General features: G+C 34.9%; 1 protein-coding gene across 12 annotated transcripts in view; it reads right to left on the reverse strand.

Annotated features, from left to right (window-relative positions):
• Nucleotides 1–4,930: 4,930 nt before the first annotated feature.
• Nucleotides 4,931–22,768, reverse strand: part of LOC114291768 (allantoinase) — a 32,710-nt gene continuing 14,872 nt past the window's right edge. For 4 of the 12 annotated variants that reach the window (XM_082893327.1, XM_082893298.1, XM_082893330.1 and 1 more), the window contains 7 exons: nucleotides 21,502–21,578; nucleotides 20,393–20,452; nucleotides 19,911–20,074; nucleotides 19,490–19,584; nucleotides 18,877–18,956; nucleotides 16,267–16,341; nucleotides 15,685–15,873 (listed from right to left, as the gene is read on the reverse strand). In XM_082893327.1, coding sequence (XP_082749453.1) covers nucleotides 19,940–20,074; nucleotides 20,393–20,452; nucleotides 21,502–21,578 — 272 coding nt within the window. In that variant the 3' untranslated portion in view covers nucleotides 15,685–15,873; nucleotides 16,267–16,341; nucleotides 18,877–18,956; nucleotides 19,490–19,584; nucleotides 19,911–19,939. The other 8 variants (XM_082893295.1, XM_082893287.1, XM_082893309.1 and 5 more) reach the window with 8 other exon arrangements.

Here is a 22,768-nt window from a genome sequence, read left to right on the forward strand (position 1 = left end):
TGTTTTGATGCAAGAAGGGAAGGTAGTAACCTATGGTTCGCTGCAATTGAAAACACATGAAAGAAACTACCCTACTCATGACCTAGAGTTGGCAGCAGTGATCTTTGCATTAAAAATTTGGAGGCATTATTTGTATGGGGAGAAATTTGAGGTGTTTTCTGACTACAAAAGTTTGAAGTATCTGTTTACATAAAAAGACTTGAATTTGAGGCAGAGGAGGTGGATGTAGTTCATAGAGGACAATGATTTGGGGTTGCATTATCATCCGAGAGAGGCCAATGTTAAAACTGACGCCTTGAGTAGAAAGTCTATTAGCGGTGTGGCTAGTATTGTCGTCTGGGAGTGGGAGATGTTGGGTGCTCTTGGAGAGTTTGACTTGTATCTTGGCGAATCTGTTAAATCTGCGACCTTGTTTACGGTAGTTGTCCAACCTACACTTGTGAATCGAGAGTTGGAAGCGCATAAGAAGGACCTTGAGGTAGAATCACTCTGGGAGAAGATCTCTAGTGGGAAAGTAGAAAAGGGCTTGAATGTATATCCCGACTAGAGTGTAAGATACCGTGACCATTTGTTCGTACCAGAGTCTTGCCAAGAGGAAGTACAAAGATGTATCACGACCTTTGTCGCCAGTTTTTGTGGAGAGATATGAAGAAGGATGTAGCTGTGTTTGTATCGAAATGCCTTACTTGTCAGCAAGTAAAGGCCGAGCATCAGAGGCCAGTGGGTTGGTTGCAACCCTTGCCTATAGCTGAGTGGAAGTGGGAGCATGTCATGATGGATTTTGTTGTGGGTCTTCTGAGGACTCAACAAGGTAGCGATGCTATTTGGGTGGTAGTTGACCGGTTGACCAAGTTGGCGCACTTCATATCTATACGTGTGAGCAATTCGGTAGACTATCTTGCCGACCTTTACATTAGGGACATAGTGAGGTTGCACAGGGTCCCTGTAACAATTGTTTCAGATAGAGATCCGTGTTTTACAACTCGGTTGTGGCAAAGCTTGTAGAGTGCCTTGGGCACTAAATTGACCTTTAACATCGCGTATCATCCTCAGACAGACGGGATGCTTGAGGATATGCATTCAGATCCTTGAGGATATGCTTCGAGATTGTGTCCTTGACTTCAAGGGGTCGTGGTAAAGGCACTTGCCCTTAGTGGAGTTTGCCCATAACAATAGCTTCCAATCGAGTATTGGCATGGTGCCATTTGAGGCCTTGTATAGCCGATTGTGTAGGTCTCCAGTGTGTTGGGCCGAGGTGGGTGATGCACCTTTGTTGGGGTTGGAGTTAGTTCGGGAAACGATGGAGAAAGTGGAACTTATTCGTAAGAGGTTGGTTACGGCTCAGAGTCATCAGAAAAGTAACGCTGACTGTAGGAGGAGACCTTTGTCTTTTGAGGTAGGAGATCATGTCTTTGAAGATATCACCTAGGCAGTTGATGAGATTTGGAGAGAGTGGGAAGTTGTCCCCTCAATTTATTGGCCCTTTTGAGATCCTTGAGCGGATTGGGGAGGTAGCTTATCGTTTGGTGTTACCGCCACAGTTTTCCGGGGTTCATGATGTGTTCCATATTAGTATGCTCCGGAAGTATGAGCCAAATCCATCGCATTTGTTGGATTGGACCGACTTAGAGATAGATGAGGATGCCTCGTATGGGGAGAGACCGCTGAGAGTCTTGGATACTAGGGACCAAGTTTTGCGAGGCAAGACAATTCCCTTGATTAAGGTATTATGGAAACACCACGGAGTTGAGGAAGTAACTTGGGAACGTGAATTGGAAGTCTGAGAGAAATATCCGGACTTATTTGTTGGTGTTTGAATATATATAATGAGATTTTGATTATGCAAATGAAATGTAAAAGCATTGTATATGTTTTAAAACACGAGAACATTGTATATGTTATGGGGTAAGCATTGTATATGTTTTGAGAATATGGAATATCGTGCATGTTGTATCACTTTTGGAAGCATTGTATATGTTGTGTAAATTTTAAACATTGTAAATGTTTTGAGAAATTATAAATTGCACTTTCAATATTGGAACTTGTGTATCGAGTTGATGGGAATGAATGGTCAGAGAGTGGGTCATGATGTTGAATTTGTTAGATTAACATAGTTGTGAATGGTTTAATAATTATTTTGAACTTGATTTGAAATTCCAGGGACTGAATTCTTTAAGGGGAGACGTTATAGTGATTTCGGTTTTGACCCAACTCTTGTTGCATTCCGGACTCGGGCTTATGATTTTTGAATATTGTTCATTGTTGTTTTTTCCCTTATTCCTCCTTAAATGTGGTTATTGGATTGTAGTTGTGTGTTTGGAACAGGTTGGTTGCTTGATTTTTTCCAAACCTTGTTGCCTAGATTTTTGCTCCTCCGCTTGCTCGAGCGGGCTTTGCAAACTCTCAGTATTTTTATAGACCTGCAAATACTGGAAGAGTGTATTCTATGCTTGAGTGGTTTCCTACGCTCGAGCGGATGGGTGCTTGAGCGTCCAATCTTGAGCTCGAGCAATGTCCTTCGTCTACAAAACTTCTGAAAGTGTGTATTCTGCACTTGAGTGTCACTTCTTGCGCTCAAGCGAACTGCGTGTATATCAGTCCATGAACCCTAGACAACTTTTTAGCTCACTTCTTCATTCCTCTCTCTCTCTCTAAAACTTTCCAAAACCCTAGATCTTGAGTTTCTCTCTCTAAAACTCATTTTCTCTCTACTATTTCACCTGGATCCATTGAGATCTTCACCCTAGTGCCTTTGAGAAAAGGGTAGAGCACCTTAAGAACTCCGTTTTGATCCGAGTAGAAGTTGGTTTCGACGTCTTTGAAGTTTCTTCTTTATTGCTTTGGTCTTCTAAGCTTGAGGTAGGGATTTTTTATATTTTCATATGGTTTTTAACTTAGTAATTCGTTGTTGTGTAACAATGGTAGGATATGGGAGTGTTATGGACAAACCTAGGGTTTGGATTTAAAATCAAAAGAAGGGTTTTTGAGTGAGTATGATATAAAGGGTTATGGAGTTTGAATATGAGGTATCTTGTGGCAAAGTAGTTGACCTTGGCCTTTGGGTTGATATTTGAAAAAAGAAAGAGGGGAGATTGCTCTAAAATGATTCAAATATTTATTTTGTATAAATAAATGAAATTGGTGTTGTAAATATGAAATTGGACGAATATTGAACTAAATGGTGGAGTTGGATATGTATTACCTCACACCTTTGAAAATTTTGAATAAATTATCTGTCTTGAGATTGAATATCTATTTAGAAATAATTGCATTGGACTATCGATGAAGGATAGCTATGATTGTTGTAGAAATTACATGAAGATTAGGTGAATTAAAACTAATCTATTGTTGGTTTTCATTGAATATGACTGTATTTTAAATACATTTTATATGTATGATGTTTGGGAGGAGAAATGAGATGTACTCCATGTTTGGGAGGAGATAGGGGATGGACTCCATTGAAATTAAGTTGGCCGGAGTGTCATAGGTGAAAGTCTTGAAACTGCGCGTATACATCGGTGTCGATCCTGCGGACGAAATTTTCAAAAAATGGCAGATTGAAGTGTTTGTGCAATAATTGTGTTGATTGGAGAACTACTGAGTTATAGCCTCAGTTGGGTTGTTGAAAGATAATGAAATTGGCACATGAATTGAAATGAATTAAAGGAGAATAGATTAACATATGAACTTGGTACTTTATGATTATATAAAATGTGAATGTTTTGTTACAGGCATTACATATGCACATTGTACTTATATCTTTGTTAAATCTCATATATTGTGTTAGATTATTCCTACTGCGTTTTGGCTCACCTTATGTGGAAAAAAAAATATTTTTCAAGTGTTGGTGATATGTCTCTACCAAGGCAATAGTTTGGAGGGACATTTAGGGAGCAAGAGCTTCTTTTTTTTGTTGTATTCTTTTGTATAACCAAGGGCTTTAACTGTATTGAGCTAGGCTCACTTTTGTTATAACCAAGCAATGACTTTGAAAGATGTAACACTATAGGGCATATGATTACCTGTTTAGTTTTTAGTTCTCTCATCATTGTAATACATGCTGTAGATTCAGAAAAAACAGTTTGAGAATGTATATCGCATGTGTTATCTCTTGTATACGAACTTTGATAAATGAAGTCATATTATTTATTTTATCCTTCCGCTTATGGGTTGTATTTATTGTATTATTTTTGGGGTGAATCTGTTTTAAGGAAACTATGGTATTACACGGATTTTAGTTTACTTCCTGTTTTCTTTTTTTTTTTGTTTACTTTACTATTTTATTCCATGTTGTATGTGTTTTATATTTCTGTTCTTCAAAATGTAATGTCCAGCATAAATTAGTTCCATGATTTCTTGTTCTATAATTTAAATATCCTTTTTCTGAATCTGTCTGTAATTTAGTTATACCTATTGTACAACATGAACCACATTGGTTGACTTTCATTGTCTCCATCCACAAAACCACGTACAAGCACACATACACAGGGAGGGAGTCATTAAACATATGAGAAGTATGTAAAATGTCCTTATATTGGTTTTCATGATGGATTTAGTAACAAATTTTTCCAAGTTCTGTTGCTTATGGGCTTCATTTAAAGTCACTTTTCTTCTTCTTCTTCGTGTTGTGAAATGTTGGTTTAGCAGAAGGATAGAGCTGATTTTTTTATTTTCTCTTTCCATTTTATTTATTGAAGAATGTCTTCTTGCTTGATTGATACTCAATTTTCATTCTTTCCCTGTAGCATAGCAAATTCACTATTACTAGTTTGGCATCACTATGTATATTTTTGGACTTAATCAATAATTTGACACAAGAACAGTTTATCTCATTACCAAATTGTTTTTTAGGTTTGTTATGGCCTAGAGAATTACATCTGCTTTGTTAATAACCGTGCGAAAGAAAATTGGATTTTGTAAGACGATCATAAAGTGAAGGTACATTCAATTAAGTTACAACGTTTTGTTCTTATATCTTACCTTTCGTTTAGTTTGTGTAATTTATGTTTAAATTTGAACAGTTATTGGTAGTTGGGATGGTGTTCTTGCAATGTGTTCAAGAAAGTGTTCGTAACCCCAACTTCTATTTTTTGAAGTGAAGGGAGTTGTCCTTGTAACTCCTTTGGAGGAAATTAAGGTGCTCGACAATCCTTGGGAAGTACAAAAGGCTGAAGGAAAAGATCTAGCAACCATGACAAGCCCAAGCAAAAAATACAACTCCGCTGGAACGGGAAGACCAAAACACCAAAAAATAACCGTGCAAAAAATTTCAACTCCGCTTGGGCGCAACTTTTCCCGCTGGAACGGGAAGACCAAAACACCCAAAAAAAAATACAACTCGATTAACCAAAGCTTGTTCGCAGAATTAGCAATAAGTAGGAACCTACCACTATGCAACTTTGATTACTGATTTGATTGATTTTATAGGGACAAAAGAATGATGCTTCTAAAGCTTTGGTAGCTATTTTGGATGTTCTTCATTGGTCATTTACTTTTGGTTCTGATACTAAAATTACCCAGAAGCAGTTACACAGACTCTCGAAATTATGATAGTGATGCTTGTATAGCACATACAATTCTTGGAATGAGCATAATTGAAAAACTGAACTGTAACGCTTGTAGTACTACTGAATCCCGACAAATGAATTATCTTTGGAAATGGACAAATGCGTTTGCAATCAGACAATTGAAGGCATGTTTTTTCTGAAGCATTTTATGATAAATTGTCGATTTGTCCTGTTATAGCGAAAGAAAAGAAAAGTCCATTTTAGATATGTCTTTTAAAGTTGTGTTACTTCCCAACTCAGCATGATCATCCGAATGAGCTTTTGAAACGCGATATAGTGGAAAAACATCAAAATAGTTGTGGCCTCTATAGCAAACCAAATATTCCTCATTGTATTCTTTCAACTCCTCCACGTGTAAACGACAAGTAAATTATAAGTTGTTTAAAAATATTTCATTATGCTTTGTGTTCTTTGTATACTAGTTTTTGATTTGTTAATTGCAATTCTTAGTTGGGAGAGTCTTGAAGAGCCTGCACATAAAATATCTACAACATTGGGAGCTCTGAGTACCAAGATAGATATTGGTGTCATCTATGAGAGTTTAGATCCAAGAAACACACGTTATCTTATTTCAATGGTAAACTTGCCTTCGCTTTATACTCTTCTATCATTTAGTTCCATTTTTCATGATGGATTTAGTAAACAAATTTCCCCAAGTTCTATTGCTTATGGGCTTCATTACTTTTTCTTCTTGTGAAATGTTGGTTTAGCAGAATGATTGAGCTGATTTTTTTTTTCTCTTTCCATTTTACTGAAGAATATCTTCTTGCTTGATTGATACTCAATTCTCATTCTTTCCCTGTAGCATAGCAAATGCACTATTACTAGTTTGGCATCACTAGTTATATTTTTGGACTAAATCAATAATATGACACGAATAGTTTATCTCATTAACAAATTTCCTTTCAGGCTTGTTATGGCCTAGAGCACTACATCTGCTTTGTTTACAACCGTGCGAAAGAAAATTGGATTTTGCATGACGATGATAAAGTGAAGGTACATTCAATTAAGTTACAAGGTTTTATTCTTACATCTTACCTTTCATTTAGTTTGTGTAATTTATGTTTAAATTTGAACAGGTTAATGGTAGTTGGGATGGTGTTCTTGCCATGTGCTCAAGAAAGCATTTACAACCCCAACTTCTATTTTTTTGAAGTGAAGAGAAGTGTCTCTGTAACTCCTTTGGAGGAAACCAAGGTGCATGACAATCCTTAGGAAGTACGAAAGGCTGAAAGGAAAAGATCTGGCAACCATGGCAAGGTGTCACGGGTTGCCTTGCAAGGCTAACTCCGTGACGTTTCGCTCGCGGTGGTGTGGCCATTTGAGTGCTCAAGAGTGGCCATTGGAAGTGACCGAAGTAGCCTAAGGCATGTAAGCCACTAATAGCCAACAAAAGACAAAGCCACAGCCCATATAAGTCATTATGACTCCTCGGACATGTATGATGTTTCCTCCTACCACATGGAAAATTGCTTAACAAGCTATTATAAGAGGGCATGGTTTGCTACCTACCTGCCTCCCCGCCCAAACTGGGCTTAAAGTGAGCAACCTTGGGGCAACTCAAGGGCGGGCTTTAGGCATCCAGAGGGGTGTCTGGAGTCTCCACGTGGATTTGAGAGCCCCGTGGACGGTGCAATAATGTAAGCACTGCGCGTGTCCTCCCGAGGGGAGGTCCACTACGTTGTTTCCATTATGCCACGCAATATGGTATCTTTGGGACTCGTTTTGGACCGAATGGGCTATCGAGGCACCACTAAAGGCCTCGTGTGCCAACTCTAGTGCTTGGTTTGGGTTCAACCTTGCACGAGGGGATCCCGTGGCTTAAGCTAAGCGGTTGGACGGCGACACCGCATATGTGGGCTATCGAATGAAGGCATCAAGCTATGCAATGACTACGTCCATTGAGGGACTACATTATGCTACATGCAAGCTACGGATTGAGACATCGCCTTACTCATGCTACACGGTGCAACGCTAAGGTGCGCAATGGCCTTAGACGGAATCTAACACACGTGTTGGCATGAGGACTACGCCGTGGGCAAGAGATTGACCCTCGATGGCTTGTGGGCTTCGCATGACCGAGTGGCCATCCAATATGCATCTATTGAGGCATGCTAGACCCTACGACACTTCGAGATGCTACTAAAGACCCAACATGCAACGTTGGCTTGTCGGCTAAGTTGAGGACCTTTGCTGGCACATTGTTGTGTGGCTAGGCACTTTGATGACATGAACCTAAGTTGGGCGAGCACCTTGCTTGAGGTAAGCTTGGCGCTATGAAGCGACTTATGCCGTGCTTGGTGCACTGGAGGCGTCAGGCCTACTTGTGGCATTCGAGTGAAGACGGAGCTTCCATGTGAAGTTGTTTTGCTTGACAAAGCATGGGCCCTAATGTTCAAACGGGTGAGACCATCAACACTCGATTTGTCAATGAACTATGGCGGGCTTAAACTTGGTGGAGTTTGAGCGCCACACGGGCAAAAATTGATCCGCTGCGCCTCTAAAGGAGTCGGCCCGTGACACAAGGCCAAGAAGGGTAAACAACCTTTTATTAAAGCTAGGCTATCCTGAATATCATTCTAATCTGTAAAAAAATTGAAAAAAATAATAAAATTGACATGGCATCTGCAAATCTCCAGGACTTGTTTGGATGGTTATATTCCCAAAGAAATATGTAGGAGTAAAAAGGGCTTTATGCCTACTTATAAAGTGACTTATTATGTATTACATACAATTATTGTTGTTTACCATCTAAGGTTGTTTTAGTGCCATCATACATCTTAAGATATAGATAAAATGGGGCATATACAAGCAAGTGCTTGCGTTTTGGATTGTTGCTCTTTCATGGGCGGAGAAATTTGATCCGACGAAAGATTCTCCGAATAACTAACAAAAAAAATAAAATAAAATTGATGAAGTAAAAATAAAACCAAATATTGAATTTAGTGTTCCATATTCCTCCTGAAACATAAATGAGCAAATATAAGCTTGCCATATTGAGAGGTAGCTAAAGGAGATTCCGGACTTCTAAAATTTATATTTATTTCATTCACTCAAGTAGTTGAAAACTATGAAAGGACCTTTGCTCAGATTTCTGGTTTGTCCACAATTTTTAGAGACATCATGAGCACCATAATGAGCCAAAGGGTGCCTTCAAAGCTATCCTTAGGGTTGATTTGATATTTAGAAATATTGATTTAACAGATACATTAGGGCGAGGTTGTTAGATTTTGGTTTAATTTTATATTTTATTACTGTTTGTTTGTATTCAATATTCAAATTTGTAGTTTAAATTCTATAAAATTTGAGGGTTAGTGATTCTATAACTTCTATTATTTAAATTCTATAAAATGTGTGGGTTAGTGATTCTATAACTTCTATTATTTGTAGTAAAATTTGTTATTTGCAGCGATATGCTTTATAATTTTTATTTTTCTGTAGATATGGATTTGGGTGATGAACACCCATTCAGTCATCTCTTCAGAAACAGTCTAATAGTGTTATTTATGTACTTGAGGGTGACTTGGGAAACCATTCCTATGGTTATACCCCCATGCAAAACTGTGTTAAGGATTACACTTTTAAAATTAGCACACTGGATTATAAAACTGATGAGGAGGCATTTGAAGGGTTTATCTGCTTGAAGTCTTGCAAAGGGTTATATGTCTTCGATAGTTTCATGTTGGATAACAACATTTTATTAGTAAAAAGATTAGGGCCCGACTTGGCAACGTACTTTCAAGATGAATACACAACATTTGTAAGAAAGGGTAAGCCTTACACTCGGTTTGAGTTTATCAAGGACAATTTTTGTGCAATTTTCAGGTATTGTTTTTCTTCTAATTATTATGTTTAATAATAATACTTTGTAATTATTATATTTTGCAATTAGTTATAATTGTAGTTATGTAGGGATATATTTAACGGATTACGGCACATATATTCATTACAATTTGTGAGTGGAATGAGGGCTGGCGGTACTTCAGTAATCAATAATTGTGCGAAACTTTTTTTTTATTCATAATCTTAAATCTGGTATGTTTAGCAAGTTATATTTTTTTATTTTAGATTTTTTATTTTAATAATTTCTTTCCTTGGTATTGAAGTTTTTTTTGTTTTACAAATTTTTTTTTTTTTTTTTTACGAAGTAATTGAGGAGCTTGTTGAACTAGGAGAAATAATCATTGAAACTTTATTAAAGCCGTGTGGTAATTGGGATGGTTTTATAAAGATGGTGGAAAATTGTTTTCATCGAGCTGTACCAGTTGATTTGTACTGCTTTGTGTATTCTCTGTGTGATGAAAATTATTTGTAAATTTTATTTTTATTTTTTTAAAGCTTTTTTTTATTTATATATTTTTCAATTCACTATTTTTTTTTTCTTCGTTTTGTAGGAATAATGTTGATTTGGATTGCCTACTTGATAATTATTTTTCTAGAATACAATAGAAAAATCTAAGTTCATTCGTAAGTTGGATAATATTTTACACGTGCAGCAAAGGTTAGATACCTCGTATCTTGACGAGTATATACATGAATATCTTCGTGATACTTATGGTATTATTGTACCTTTTGGCTGGGGGAGTTTGGTTCCAAAGTCAAGGCCGGCTTGGGATGTCTATTGTCGATTTGAAGCAGATATGAAGAAGGATAGCAGCAACAATAGTAATCGGCTTCAAAGTGTTAGACGTAAAATTGTAAGATACATGTGCAACTTGTTTGAACATGCAAATTCCAGCTTCCCTGTACTTGTATATTTGTTTTTTGTCCTGTGATTTGACTTTATTAAAAATTAATTCTTCTTTTAAATTTTTGATAGATGCGTGTGATAAAGGAAAGAATTGTTTAGATGGAAGACGATATGTTTGGAGGGACTGCTGGCCTCTTACGCCGTGCATGCAACCACCACTTTTTTATCTCCTGTCAAATAGCACCAGCAATACTAAACGGTATTTAGTGTCTCTGGTTATTTTTTGTTTTTGAATTTTTTTTTGTTTTTTGGATAAATAACCAAATACCATTTAGTATTTCAAAACAAAAAACAACCACACACCAAATATCATTTAGTATTGGTGGGGGCTATTTGACAGGAGATAAAAAAAAGGGTGGTTGCAAGCACGGCGTAAGAGGAGAGCAGCCCCTCCAAACACAAACATAATATTGTCTTCCCCCTAAACAATTCTCTCCTTTTTCACACGCATCTATCAAAAATTTAAAAGAAGAATTAATTTTTAATAAAGTCAAATCACAGGACAAAAAAAAATTATACAAGTACAGGAAAGCTCGAATTTGCATGTTCAAACAAGTTGCACATGTATCTTACTATTTTACGTCTAACACTTTGAAGCCGATTACTATTGTTGCTGCTATCCTTTCTCATATCTGCTTCAAACCGACAATAGACATCCCAAGTCGGCTATGACTTTGGAACCAAACTCTCCCAGCCAGAATGTGCAATAATACCATAAGTATCACAAAGATATTCATATATATGTATCTAACCTTTGCTGCACGTGTAAAATGTTACCCAACTTACGAATGAACTTAGATTTCTCCATTGTATTCTAGAAAAAAGAATTATCAAGTAACCAATCCAAATCAACATTATTCCTACAAAAAGAAAAAAAAAAAAAAAAAAAAAAAAGTGAATTGAAAAATATATAAATAAATACAAAGCTTTGAAAAAATAAAAATAAAACTTACAAATAATTTTCATCACACAAAAAATACACAAAGCAATACAAATCACCTGGTACAGCTAGGTGATGAAAACAATTTTCCAACATCTTTATAGAACCATCCCAATTACCACACGACTTCAATAAAATTTCAATGATTATTTCTTTTAGTTCAACAAGCTCCTCAAATACTTCGTATTAAAAAAATAAAAAAAATAAAAATAAAATCTATAAAACAAAAAAAAAAACTTCAATACCAAGAAAAGAAATTATTAAAATAAAGAGTCTAAAATAAAAAATAAAAAAAATATAACTTGCTAAACATACCAAAGTTAGGATTATGAATAAAAAAAAGCTTCGCACAATTATTGATTACTGAAGTATCGCCAAACCTCATTTCACTCACAAATTGTAATGAATATATGCGCCATAATCCGTTGATCATATCCCTACATAACAACAATTATAACTAATTGCAAAAAATAATAATTACAAAATATTATTATTAAACATAATAATTAGAAGAAAAACAATACTTGAAAATTGCACAAAATTTGTCCTTGATAAACTCAAACCAATGAGTGTAAGGCTAACCCTTTCTCACAAATGTTGTGTATTCATCTTGAAAGTACGTTGCAAAGTTGGGCCCTAATCTTTCTACTAATAAAATGTTGTTATCTAACGTGAAACCATCGAAGACATATAACCTTTTGCAAGACTTCAAGCCGATAAACCCTTCAAACGCCTCCTCATCAGTTTTATAATCCAGTGTGCTAATTTTAAAAGTTTAATGCTCAACACAATTTTGCATGGAGGTATAACCATAGGAATGGTTTCCCAAGTCACCCTCAAGTACATAAATAACACAATTAGACTATCTCTGAAGAAGATGACTAAATGGGTGTTCATCACCCAAATCCATATCTACAGAAAAATAAAAATAAAAAATTATAAAGTATATTGCTACAAATAACAAATTTTACAACAAATAATATAAGTTAAAAAATCACTAACCAACAATAACCCACAAATTTTATAGAATTTAAACTACAAATTTGAATATTGAATAGAAACAAACAGTAATAAAATATAAAATTAAACCAAAATCTAACAATTTCGCCTTAATGTATCTGTTAAATCAATATTTCTAAATATCAAATCAACCCTAAGGATAGCTTTGAAGCACCCTTTGGCTCATTATGGTGCTCATGATGTCTCTAAAAATTGTGGACAAACCAGAAATCCGAGCAAAGGCCCTTCCATAGTTTTCAACTACTTGAGTAAATGAAATAAATATAAATTTTAACAGTCCGGAATCTCCTTTAGCTACCTCTCAATGTGGCAAGCTTATATTTACTCATTTATGTTTCAGGAGGAATATGGAACACTAAATTCAATATTTTGTTTTATTTTACTTCATCAATTTTATTTTATTTTTTTTGTTAGTTATTCGGAGAATCTTTCGTCGGATCAAATTTCCCCACCCATGAAAGAGCAACAATCCAAAACACAAGCACTTGCCTGTATATGCCCCATTTTATCTATATCTTAAGATGTATGATGGCATTAAAACAACCTTAGATGGTAAACAACAATAATTGTATGTAATACATAATAAGTCACTTTATAAGTAAGCATAAAGCCATTTTTACTGCTACATATTTCTTTGGGAATATAACCATCCAAACAAGTCCTGGAGATTTGCAGATGCCGTGTCAATTTTATTATTTTTTCAATTTTTTACAGATTAGAATGATATTCAGGATAGCCTAGCTTTAAAAAAAGGTTGCTTACCTTGCTTGGCCTTGCCATGGATGCTAGATCTTTTCTTTTCAACCTTTCATACTTCCTAAGGATTGTCAAGCACCTTGGTTTCCTCCAAAGGAGTTACAGAGACACTTCCCTTCACTTCAAAAAAAAAAAGTTGGGGTTGCAAACGCTTTCTTGAACACATGGTGAGAACACCATCCCAACTACCAATAACCTGTTCAAATTTAAACATAAATTACACAAACTAAATGAAAGGTAAGATATAAGAATAAAATCTTGCAACTTAATTGAATGTACCTTCACTTTATCATTGTCATACAAAATCCAAATTTCTTTCGCACGGTTGTAAACATGGCAGATGTAATGCTCTAGGCCATAACAAACCTAAAAGGAAATTTGTTAATGAGATAAACTGTTCTTGTGTCATAATATTGATTTAGTCCAAAAATATAAATAGTGATGCCAAACTAGTAATAGTGCATTTGCTATGCTACAGGGAAAGAATGAGAATTGAGTATCAATCAAGCAAGAAGACATTCTTCAATAAAATGGAAAAGAGAAAAAAAAAAAAAAAATCAGCTCTATCATTCTACTAAACCAACATTTCACAAGAAGAAGAAGAAGAAGAAAAGTGACTTTAAATGAAGCCCATAAGCAATAGAACTTGGGGAAATTTGTTTACTAAATCCATCATGAAAAATGGAACTAAATGATAGAAGAGTATAAAGCGAAGGCAAGTTTACCATTGAAATAAGATAATGTGTGTTTCCTGGATCTAAACCCTCGTAGATGACACCAATATCTATCTTGGTACTTAGAGCTCCCAATGTTGCAGATATTTTATGTGCAGGCTCTTCAAGACTCTCCCAACTAAGAATTGCAATTAACAAATCAAAAACTAGTAAACAAAAAACACAAAGCGTAATGAAATATTTTCAAACAACTTATAATTTACCTATTGTGAACACGTGGAGGAGTTGAAAGAATGCAGTGAGGAATATTTCGTTTGCTACAGCCGCCACAACTATTCTGATGTTTTTCCCTTATATCGCGTTTCAAAAGCTCATTCGGATGATCATGCTGAGTTGGGAAATAACACAACTTTAAAAGACATATCTAAAATGGACTTTTCTTTTCTTTCGCTATAACAGGAAAAATTGACAATTTATCATAAAATGCTTCAGAAAAAACATGCCTTCAATTGTCTGATTGCAGACGCATTTGTCCATTTCCAAAGATAATTCATTTGTCGGGATTCAGCAGTACTACAAGCGTTATAGTTCAATTTTTCAATTATGTTCATTACAAAAACTGTATGTGCTATACAAGCGTCACTATCACAATTCCGAGTCTGCGTAACTGCTTCCGGGTAATTTTAGTATCAGAACCAAAAGTAAATGACCAATGAAGAACATCCAAAATAGCTTCAGAAGCATCATTCTTTTGTCCCAGTAAAATCAAGCAAATCAGCAACCGAAGTTGCATAGGAAACAGAAGTGACGTCTAAATTTATAACTTTGAAGAAGGGTGAAAATATGATGACAAGACCATCAAAATTGTCTACTCCCAGGAAATTACCATCTTGCCATTTGCTCTAAGCAATTCTTGAAGTGGTAGGAGAAACAGCATCATCTCCTTCCTTAGCTTCTCTTAGGGCAGTGAAAATACCATGTAATTCGCAAACAATACAGGGATCTTTGATATGAGCATGAGCAGATGTTGATCTTCTCAAAAACTTGCCTCTAAATGTTCTTAAATGCCAGAGAGACTGCATATTGACAAAAAGGTTGATAAAATGAATTCATTATCATACTTTGGTTGAAGGGGATAGAAAATGAAATTTATACCGACACCCCCAAAAAAGGAAAACTCTTTGAACAGAACACCAACCTGTATAATCACATTGATAAAGCAATTGTTTTCACCAACATTTCTCAGTCCTGGCCCTAAATCAGCGGCGCAAGCAACATCCATTTCTTCCACCTCCTCTGCTATGGATGCAGCAACTGCATGCTTATTTTGCTTGGCTAGATTTGTATGCTTATCCTCTTCCGCAATCTGCCTTGGATACTCCAACTTCTCTTCAAGCTTTCTTTCCTCCACATCATGCTCAATTTCATGCTTAAGTTCCTCTTCCTGTAGCCCCAATTCAGCAGCTCTTGCAGCAACAACAATCACAGAACTAGGATAATCACCATTGTAGCTAACAGGAAAGTGACTGGAGGAAGACAAAGATCGAAAACCCAGATTAAACTTAAAATGTGCATTAGAGCCGATATTAGAAAAAAGCTGTGATCTTCTAATAATTTTCTACAGTGCTATCTGCGGCTGAGAGACAATTGAGGACTTACACTGGTTCTTCAGTTTCCTCTTGCGGTACATACAGGTCATCACCTTGAGTAACCTGCAATGCTATGAGTATTAGACTGAACTTGTACAAAACATGTAAGACATACATGACAGCAACCTTGATGGTAAAAAACACAACCAGAGTCTAAAGTTAAAAACCTTTGGATCCTTATTCTTTCTCTGATTTTTATTCTTTTTCTTGGACTCAAAATCTTTCTTCTACTTGGCTTCCAGTTCAATCTCTGATAAAAGTGCTTCTCTAGCAGCATCTGCCTTCTTCTTTTGTCTTTGTCGACCAAAACCTCAAATAGTTCCTGGAATAGAAAAATTCTGACTAATTTAAATTTAGATCCAAGACAGTTGGATAACATTGCAGAGAATTATGCTGCATTAAAAAGTCAATCCCACATGAATGACTTCAGAAGGGGCAGAATGATGAACTGATAGTCAAGCGTAGATGCCTGCATAACATTAAGAATCCTCATGACCGATGCTAGATGCATGCTAAACTGCAGGATTGAGCATAATGAGCACAGGAAAAAAATATATATATAACAAAACTTTACTTGAGAAAAATCAAAGCTCAGGAATCATGCCTGAGAAATATGCAATATAAACAAGTTGAAAAAGGAAAATATTATGAAAATAAATATTCAAAAACAAAAATAAGTAATCAGAAAGAACTGTAATTAATCATCAAATTTTTTTAGAGATTTCATAAATGAGAAAAATAGAAAGGACGCATTTTGCTCCAAAATTATAAATTAAACATTATGGTCCACAAATTTAGTCTCATATCAAATTGTTGAAATCCACAGCCTCGGCTCTGTAAATTGTATTTTCATTATTAGAGACAAATGAGGTCAAGTGTCATATTATGTACACAAAGAAACAAACCATACTTGCTGTTGTAAACTTTCCAAGAGAAACGAGCCCACGACCTGGTGGCCAGCATCTGTAACCGCCATCTTGAGGACCTGAAAAAAAGAATTGATATCAGATGCTAGAAAGCGAGGAAGGGAGAGGGTATAGAATTAACTTATTTATTTATTTTTAGATTGGAAGAAAAGCGATTAATTCTCTTGATTGGAAAAAATTTCAAATAATTTCATCACCACCATATTATTTGATGCAAAAAAATATAAATTACTTTGATGGAAAAATTCATCAACTTAGTTGTCAAGTTTATCAAGTTGATGGAGAAATTCAACATTAGAGTAAAAAATTAGAGAATCTTAAAAAGCACAAATTTTATGAGTTACAAAGAGACATTTCCAAGCAAAACTTTCCATCCACAGAAACCATGGCCTAGAAAAAATTAAGTTTTGAAAATGGCATGCCTAGGGGGCAATTTTTCAAGCCATTAATTGAAAAAGAAGACCAACTTCTTTTGCCAAAAGGATATTGAGCATTTTAAAGTTAATAATCCAATTAGAGGGTATGGTTTTAAGTCAAATATGACAAAGACTATTGAACAACCATCACGAAATGATGGTGAAAATTCAATTGGAGGGCATGATTTTAAGCCAAACATGGCTAAATTTGATGAATCATCACAAAATGATGTTGAAAATCCAATTAGAGGGCCTGATTTTTAGCCAAACATTGCTAAATTCGATGAATCATCACAAAATGATGGTGAAAATCCAATTAGGGGGTATGATGGTGAAAATCCAATTAGGGGGTATTATTTTAAGCCAAACATAGCTAAAAATTATGAACAACCCACATTTGATGAATTTCAACTTTTTGACATTGTTAATTTTGTTAAAAAAATTAATTTTCTAAAGTCAATTAACATTATGATTTCTGTCATCCAACAACAAGAATGGCTTTGTGGTTCACATCAAAAATTAATTTTGATGAAGTGGTTTACGAAAAGAAATTCTGAATTTTATTTCTATTTCTTATATAAGAGTAATGGAGGAGTATTTCGATGTGGCCACAAAAAAAAAAAAAAAACTGTGTATATGGCCAATCGATTATAATTTTCACAGTTTATATTATATATTTATGTTCATACAACTCTTCAAGAATTTGAGTACTCTCATTCTAAAAGAGTTGGAGGGCATTGTTTGCACCATAAATAAATTTTCCGTCGAATATGACTATGTTTAAACTTTCTATTACTTATTATTATTATTGTTATTATTATTATTATGATTATGCATGAAAATCTTAAAAATTAAGAGAAGTTAAGTCAAGTTTTGAAGGTTCAAGGGATAGAGGACAAATGACAATGTAAAAAGGAGGAAGTTATATGGATGGTTAGATGATGGTTAATAGAAGTTTTTTCCTACATTTCTTTGTATAAATTGCCATTGATGGCTCTATTGTAGAGGGCACCAACAAATCAAATACATGACTTGATTTTTATTTCTTTTCTATATTAGGAGTAGATCTAATCTACATTGGAGTAGTTCAAACTTAGATAGGAGTAGTCTTAATGTATTTTATTTGTAACTTGATTGTTTATTCAATCATTTTACTTCATCATCATTATTATCATCTTCTCTCTCTCTCTCTCTCTCTCTCTTGTTTGTTTTGTCATTATTTTTACTCCAAGTAAGTCCTTGAAACTTTCAAGGCATAAAACCTCAACACAATTGCTTGATCATTATGTCGTTTGGTGAGATTTTAGTTAAGTCTCTGTCGATCTAAGCCTAACAAAAATTCTACTAACAATTTTTGGCTTGCCCAGTGAAACAAATTCCTAATTTGGAATGAAGTACAAGACGACCTGAAATACGACATGAAAAAATATTGTAGAATACAGTCACATGATGTTTCAATAAGTGGATTTCCATGAAATGACGTGTTGAGAAAAATAGATAAAATGATTTAGTTTTGTGAAGATGAAATGTGTTGGCATGAGAATGAAATTTTATATTTATAATACTCACTTTTAACGACATGAAATGCATGCCATGGTGATGGTTCTACAACGCGCGATGTAAAGTCGTATAATAACCAATCATGGAAACTCATTCACTTCAATGGCATGTCACAGTACGCCGTTAAAAAACCTTTAACAGTAACTTTTGTGTGTTGTGTTTTAAGATTTCTACTACTACTTTTGCACGCCGTTAATTCGTGGGACAAACCACAACACTCTTTGCTTGTTGAATATTTCATATAATGGACTTTTTTGCTGGGCGTAGAATATGTATATGTACTTTTTAATTCGGCAGCTTCTATTTGACTTGCCCTATATAATCTAAGAAAACATTATAAACAAGCTTCACAAAGCATCAATTAACCACCAAAATATTGTTTCAAAATATCAAAAACAAATTATATCCAATCATGAACATCCAACAATTGTTTACACATTCCAAACATCCAAAAACTATGTTTGTGAAGCTTCAAAAACTATCCTTAAGTTCAAAACCATCCAAAAAGTTCTAAACAACCCAAAAACTATATTCTTATCTAGGTTTTTAAACAAATCCAAAACTATTCAAAGATTATAGAAATCCATTCATCAAAGTCATATCCAAAACTATCCATACCTGTGCAATGACTTTTGATGTGGTAATGCTCCAAATCCAATAGTTGTGCTATCACCATTGCTATCACCACTTTTTGCTTCCTAGACAAACAAGGAAGTGAAATGAGAATAGAATCTTTAATTCTTCATAAAAGTACTGGTAAAACTTTCCAAAACTTTGAACAAGTAACAATGAGGCTATGGATTTAGAAAAATTCCATTTTCAGAATTTTTAGATCATTTTCCACTATACTTCATTTAAAAAGTAACTAAAATTCATCTGCCTGGTAGAAGATTATTTTGAAACATTGTTTCTTGATAGAACTCTTCAGAAATGTGTGTAGTAAAAATTTGGAAATTGATCCAAAAGAGAGAAAGAGATGAATAACCGGAGCCTAAAGGTGGTCCCAATAATATTTTGGATTGGACCTTGACCTTCTCTAGATTTGAATTTAATACAGGGGTCATCTAATAATAGCTTGGATGCAATGTTGGGGGTCCCAGTTTCAATTTTATTACAAATAGCACATCTTTACTTTATTAAAACTATCATTTTCTATTATTATTTAAAACTCATTTTTTATGTTTGGATTAGAATTTTATATCTATAAGAACAAAGAGAAACTCTAGCATACCTTAATTAGATCTAAGGAAGATCTCGCATCAGAGAGATGAACAATGTGAAGATGAGCTCCTTCGGCAGGGCCACCAGCCCTTGCGTCGTTTGCTACTGTTAAGAGCTCTCTATTAGCTGCCTCTTCCTTAGTCATCATAGTAAAAATGAGCGGAAGGAGAACATTATCCATCCATGTAAGATGAAATTAACATAAATCAAGCAAATCATAGTATGTAAATACATTCATCCTAAAATTCACACGAGGCATTCTTTTCATACTTTGAAGGTAGAAGTAGATAAACACAAATATGACTCTGAAAACTAGCAGCCTTTAAAATAATGTATTTATGTACTATGATTTGCTTGATTTATGTTAATTTCATAAATAAATAAAAAAACATAATTTGGGTGCTTAGTAGAACGTAGAGAAATCAACTTACTTTTCAGGAAAGGAAACTTGAGCAATATTTTAAAATGAAGCAAGGCTAGTCTTGAGATATGTTGAATAGGATCGAGGGTCATCTGCAATGTCTTTAAGTTCTTGTTGAATCTCTGCATGTACAAGTAAAAGTCTTCTATACTTTGCCAGTACGGACAATCCTTCCTACAGGTGAATAAGAAGATCAACTTCATTAGAAAATTATTCATTTAGTGTGGGGGGGTGTAAATTAAATCAGCCAACTGTTAAAATGGTGCATGATGAGAGGAGACATGAGTGTGCATCAAAGTTTTTTAAAAAAAAAAAATGTATATTGCACTGTACATTAAAAAAAATAATCTGTGAACTTGTGGATAAATTTGGAAATGCATCAGTAAACATCAAAGATGTATCAAAGATGTGGCAGCAAATAACACTGTCATTTATTTCATATGAAAAACAATTAATCATTGTAATATGTGGTCTAAATATCACCGAGCGCACCTTAATATGGTCAGCATTTGTCATGGGAAAGTCATTGATCCCCAAAGGACACATAAAGGACTACAGCAAAGAGCAAAAAATGTCAGATTTAATACATGATTCTTCAACAACTGGAAGAATGGGAAAGAATAACACATGCACACAGATTATCAAAGAGAATTGGCAATCAAGCCAAGAAAAAAAAAAAAAAAAAGTTTTCTGATATCCCAGGTATTGAGCAACATTGTAGCAACAAGTAGTACATTAAATGAAAGGGAAAGAAAAAGAATACGGATAATTCCCTACCTTTAAACCAAGAACACTAGCGTTAATCGTACTAAAAGAGCTAGCACTACAAATAATTAGCAAAGAGTAAGAAGAGAAGTATTTAAATGTTCTTTTATATGAGAAGTTATGTGTGAGCTATCAACTCGATCCACTCAAATAATTGGCAGAATAGTACATTGATTAATTTGACTAAATACACCTTTGATTAGTTATTTGTGATGCAAATACCTTCCTATATGGGTTGTCAGGAGCTTTCGCTGATAGCAACAAGATTAGATCCTCAAAATGTGCCACTGCTCTCTGCTCTCTCTCTCTCTCTCCATAAAGGGCAGCAACATAATAATTTATTTTTTGTAAATTGTAACCAATATCATCATCATGAATGGAGTTGAGTAAATGATACGAGCTCTTTTGGTAGGATTTTTTCTTTCTTATTTTGGCAGGATATGAGTTGTTTTTGGTGGGAGACTAAGCACGTCAAAAAGAATCCATTACTGCCTGTAGTTGATACAATTCTTCTGCAGAAAAACAGAATCTGAAACTTTATTAGACATCTCGTAGAACTATAAATTGCACCATCTTCAAGGTCACTTCACTACAAGTTTTCATCAATAATAGGCTTTTAAAATCCAACCAAGTCTGATTTTTTAATTGTTCCAAATTTCCTTGTCAAAATTTCTGTTTAAGTGAGTTGAGATAGGCTTATGATGATTATTGCAAGCTTACTATAATGATTTTTAAAATGAAAATTGAAGAGCTAAACAGAAAGATATAAACATGCTTTAACTTTAAGCAGCCTCCATGGTAAAAAATGAAAAACTAATGGTGCTAACCATCCATACCTTGAGTTCAAAAGCTTCTTCGGGAACTATAGATGGAAAACTATTAAGAGGCATGTCAACCAATGTTGTTAACCCACCTGTATAAACGAAGTTAATTAAGTAGTTAGTTACATGTTGCCAATAAAAGTTTGATTTACAAAGTCAACGACCAAATATAATTAGATACAACAAAGAAATGAATTATTACTTCTATATATATAAGGTAACCAATAGGGTTAGGAATTATTATAGAATGAGACATGTACTCAAAAAGGTTTTTAAAGCAATAGCTTTTGAGAAATCTATGAACTCTTCTCTTAAAGATGATCAAAGCAAGACTAGATATAAAGGATCAAGATCTACAAACTGTAGTTTTAGAGAAGAGAAAGAGTTGGGGAATGAGTTAGACTTCATTCCCTTTTATATTGATAATTCTGAGCAATTACAGGAGTGCTATAAGGCATAATTCTGAGCAATCAATCCGGAGAATAAATAAGAATACAATCAATTATTTCCTATTCTAACACTCTCCCTCAAACTGGTGCAAAGATATCTCTCATGCCCAGCTTGTTGAGAATGCCATGAAAGGATTTGCTTCCTAGTCCCTTGGTGAGAACATCAGCTAGTTAGTCCCCAATCTTCACAAATGGAATACATATGGTGCCACTAGTAAGTTTTTCCTTGATAAAGTGCCTATCAATCTCCACATGCTTAGTTCTATCATGCTGAACTGGATTATGAGCTATGTTGATTGCAGCCTTGTTGTCACAGTATAGTCGCATGGCGTCAGTTTGATGAATTCTCAAGTCTCCCAACAATAGTTTAATCCATAGTAACTCACATACACCCTGAGCCATAGCCCTGAATTCTACCTCAGCACTTGATCGAGCAATCACATTCTGTTTCTTACTTTGCCATGTAACTAGGTTGTCACCAACAAATGTGCAGTATCCAAAAGTTGATTGTCTGTCAGTGACTGATCCTGCCCAATCTGCATCAGTAAATGCCTCCACACTGAAATGGCCACGTTTTGAGAAATAGAGACCATTTCCAGGAGAAGACTTCAGGTATCTCAGGATTCTCATAACTGCCACTAAGTGGGAAGTTCTAAGAGCATACATAAATTGGCTCACCATGCTCACGACAATGGCAATGCCTGGACGTGAGTGGAATAAGTATATGAGCTTGCCCACTAGTCTCTGGTATCTCCCCCTGTCCACTGGCTCTCCCTCTTGATCCTCACTGAGTTTCTAGCCTGGTTCTAGAGTGTATCACATGGTCTACCTCC

Source organism: Camellia sinensis, chromosome 1, assembly GCF_055761805.1.
Source record: "Camellia sinensis isolate YWXY chromosome 1, ASM5576180v1, whole genome shotgun sequence".
NCBI classification, from domain to species: Eukaryota; Viridiplantae; Streptophyta; class Magnoliopsida; order Ericales; family Theaceae; genus Camellia; species Camellia sinensis.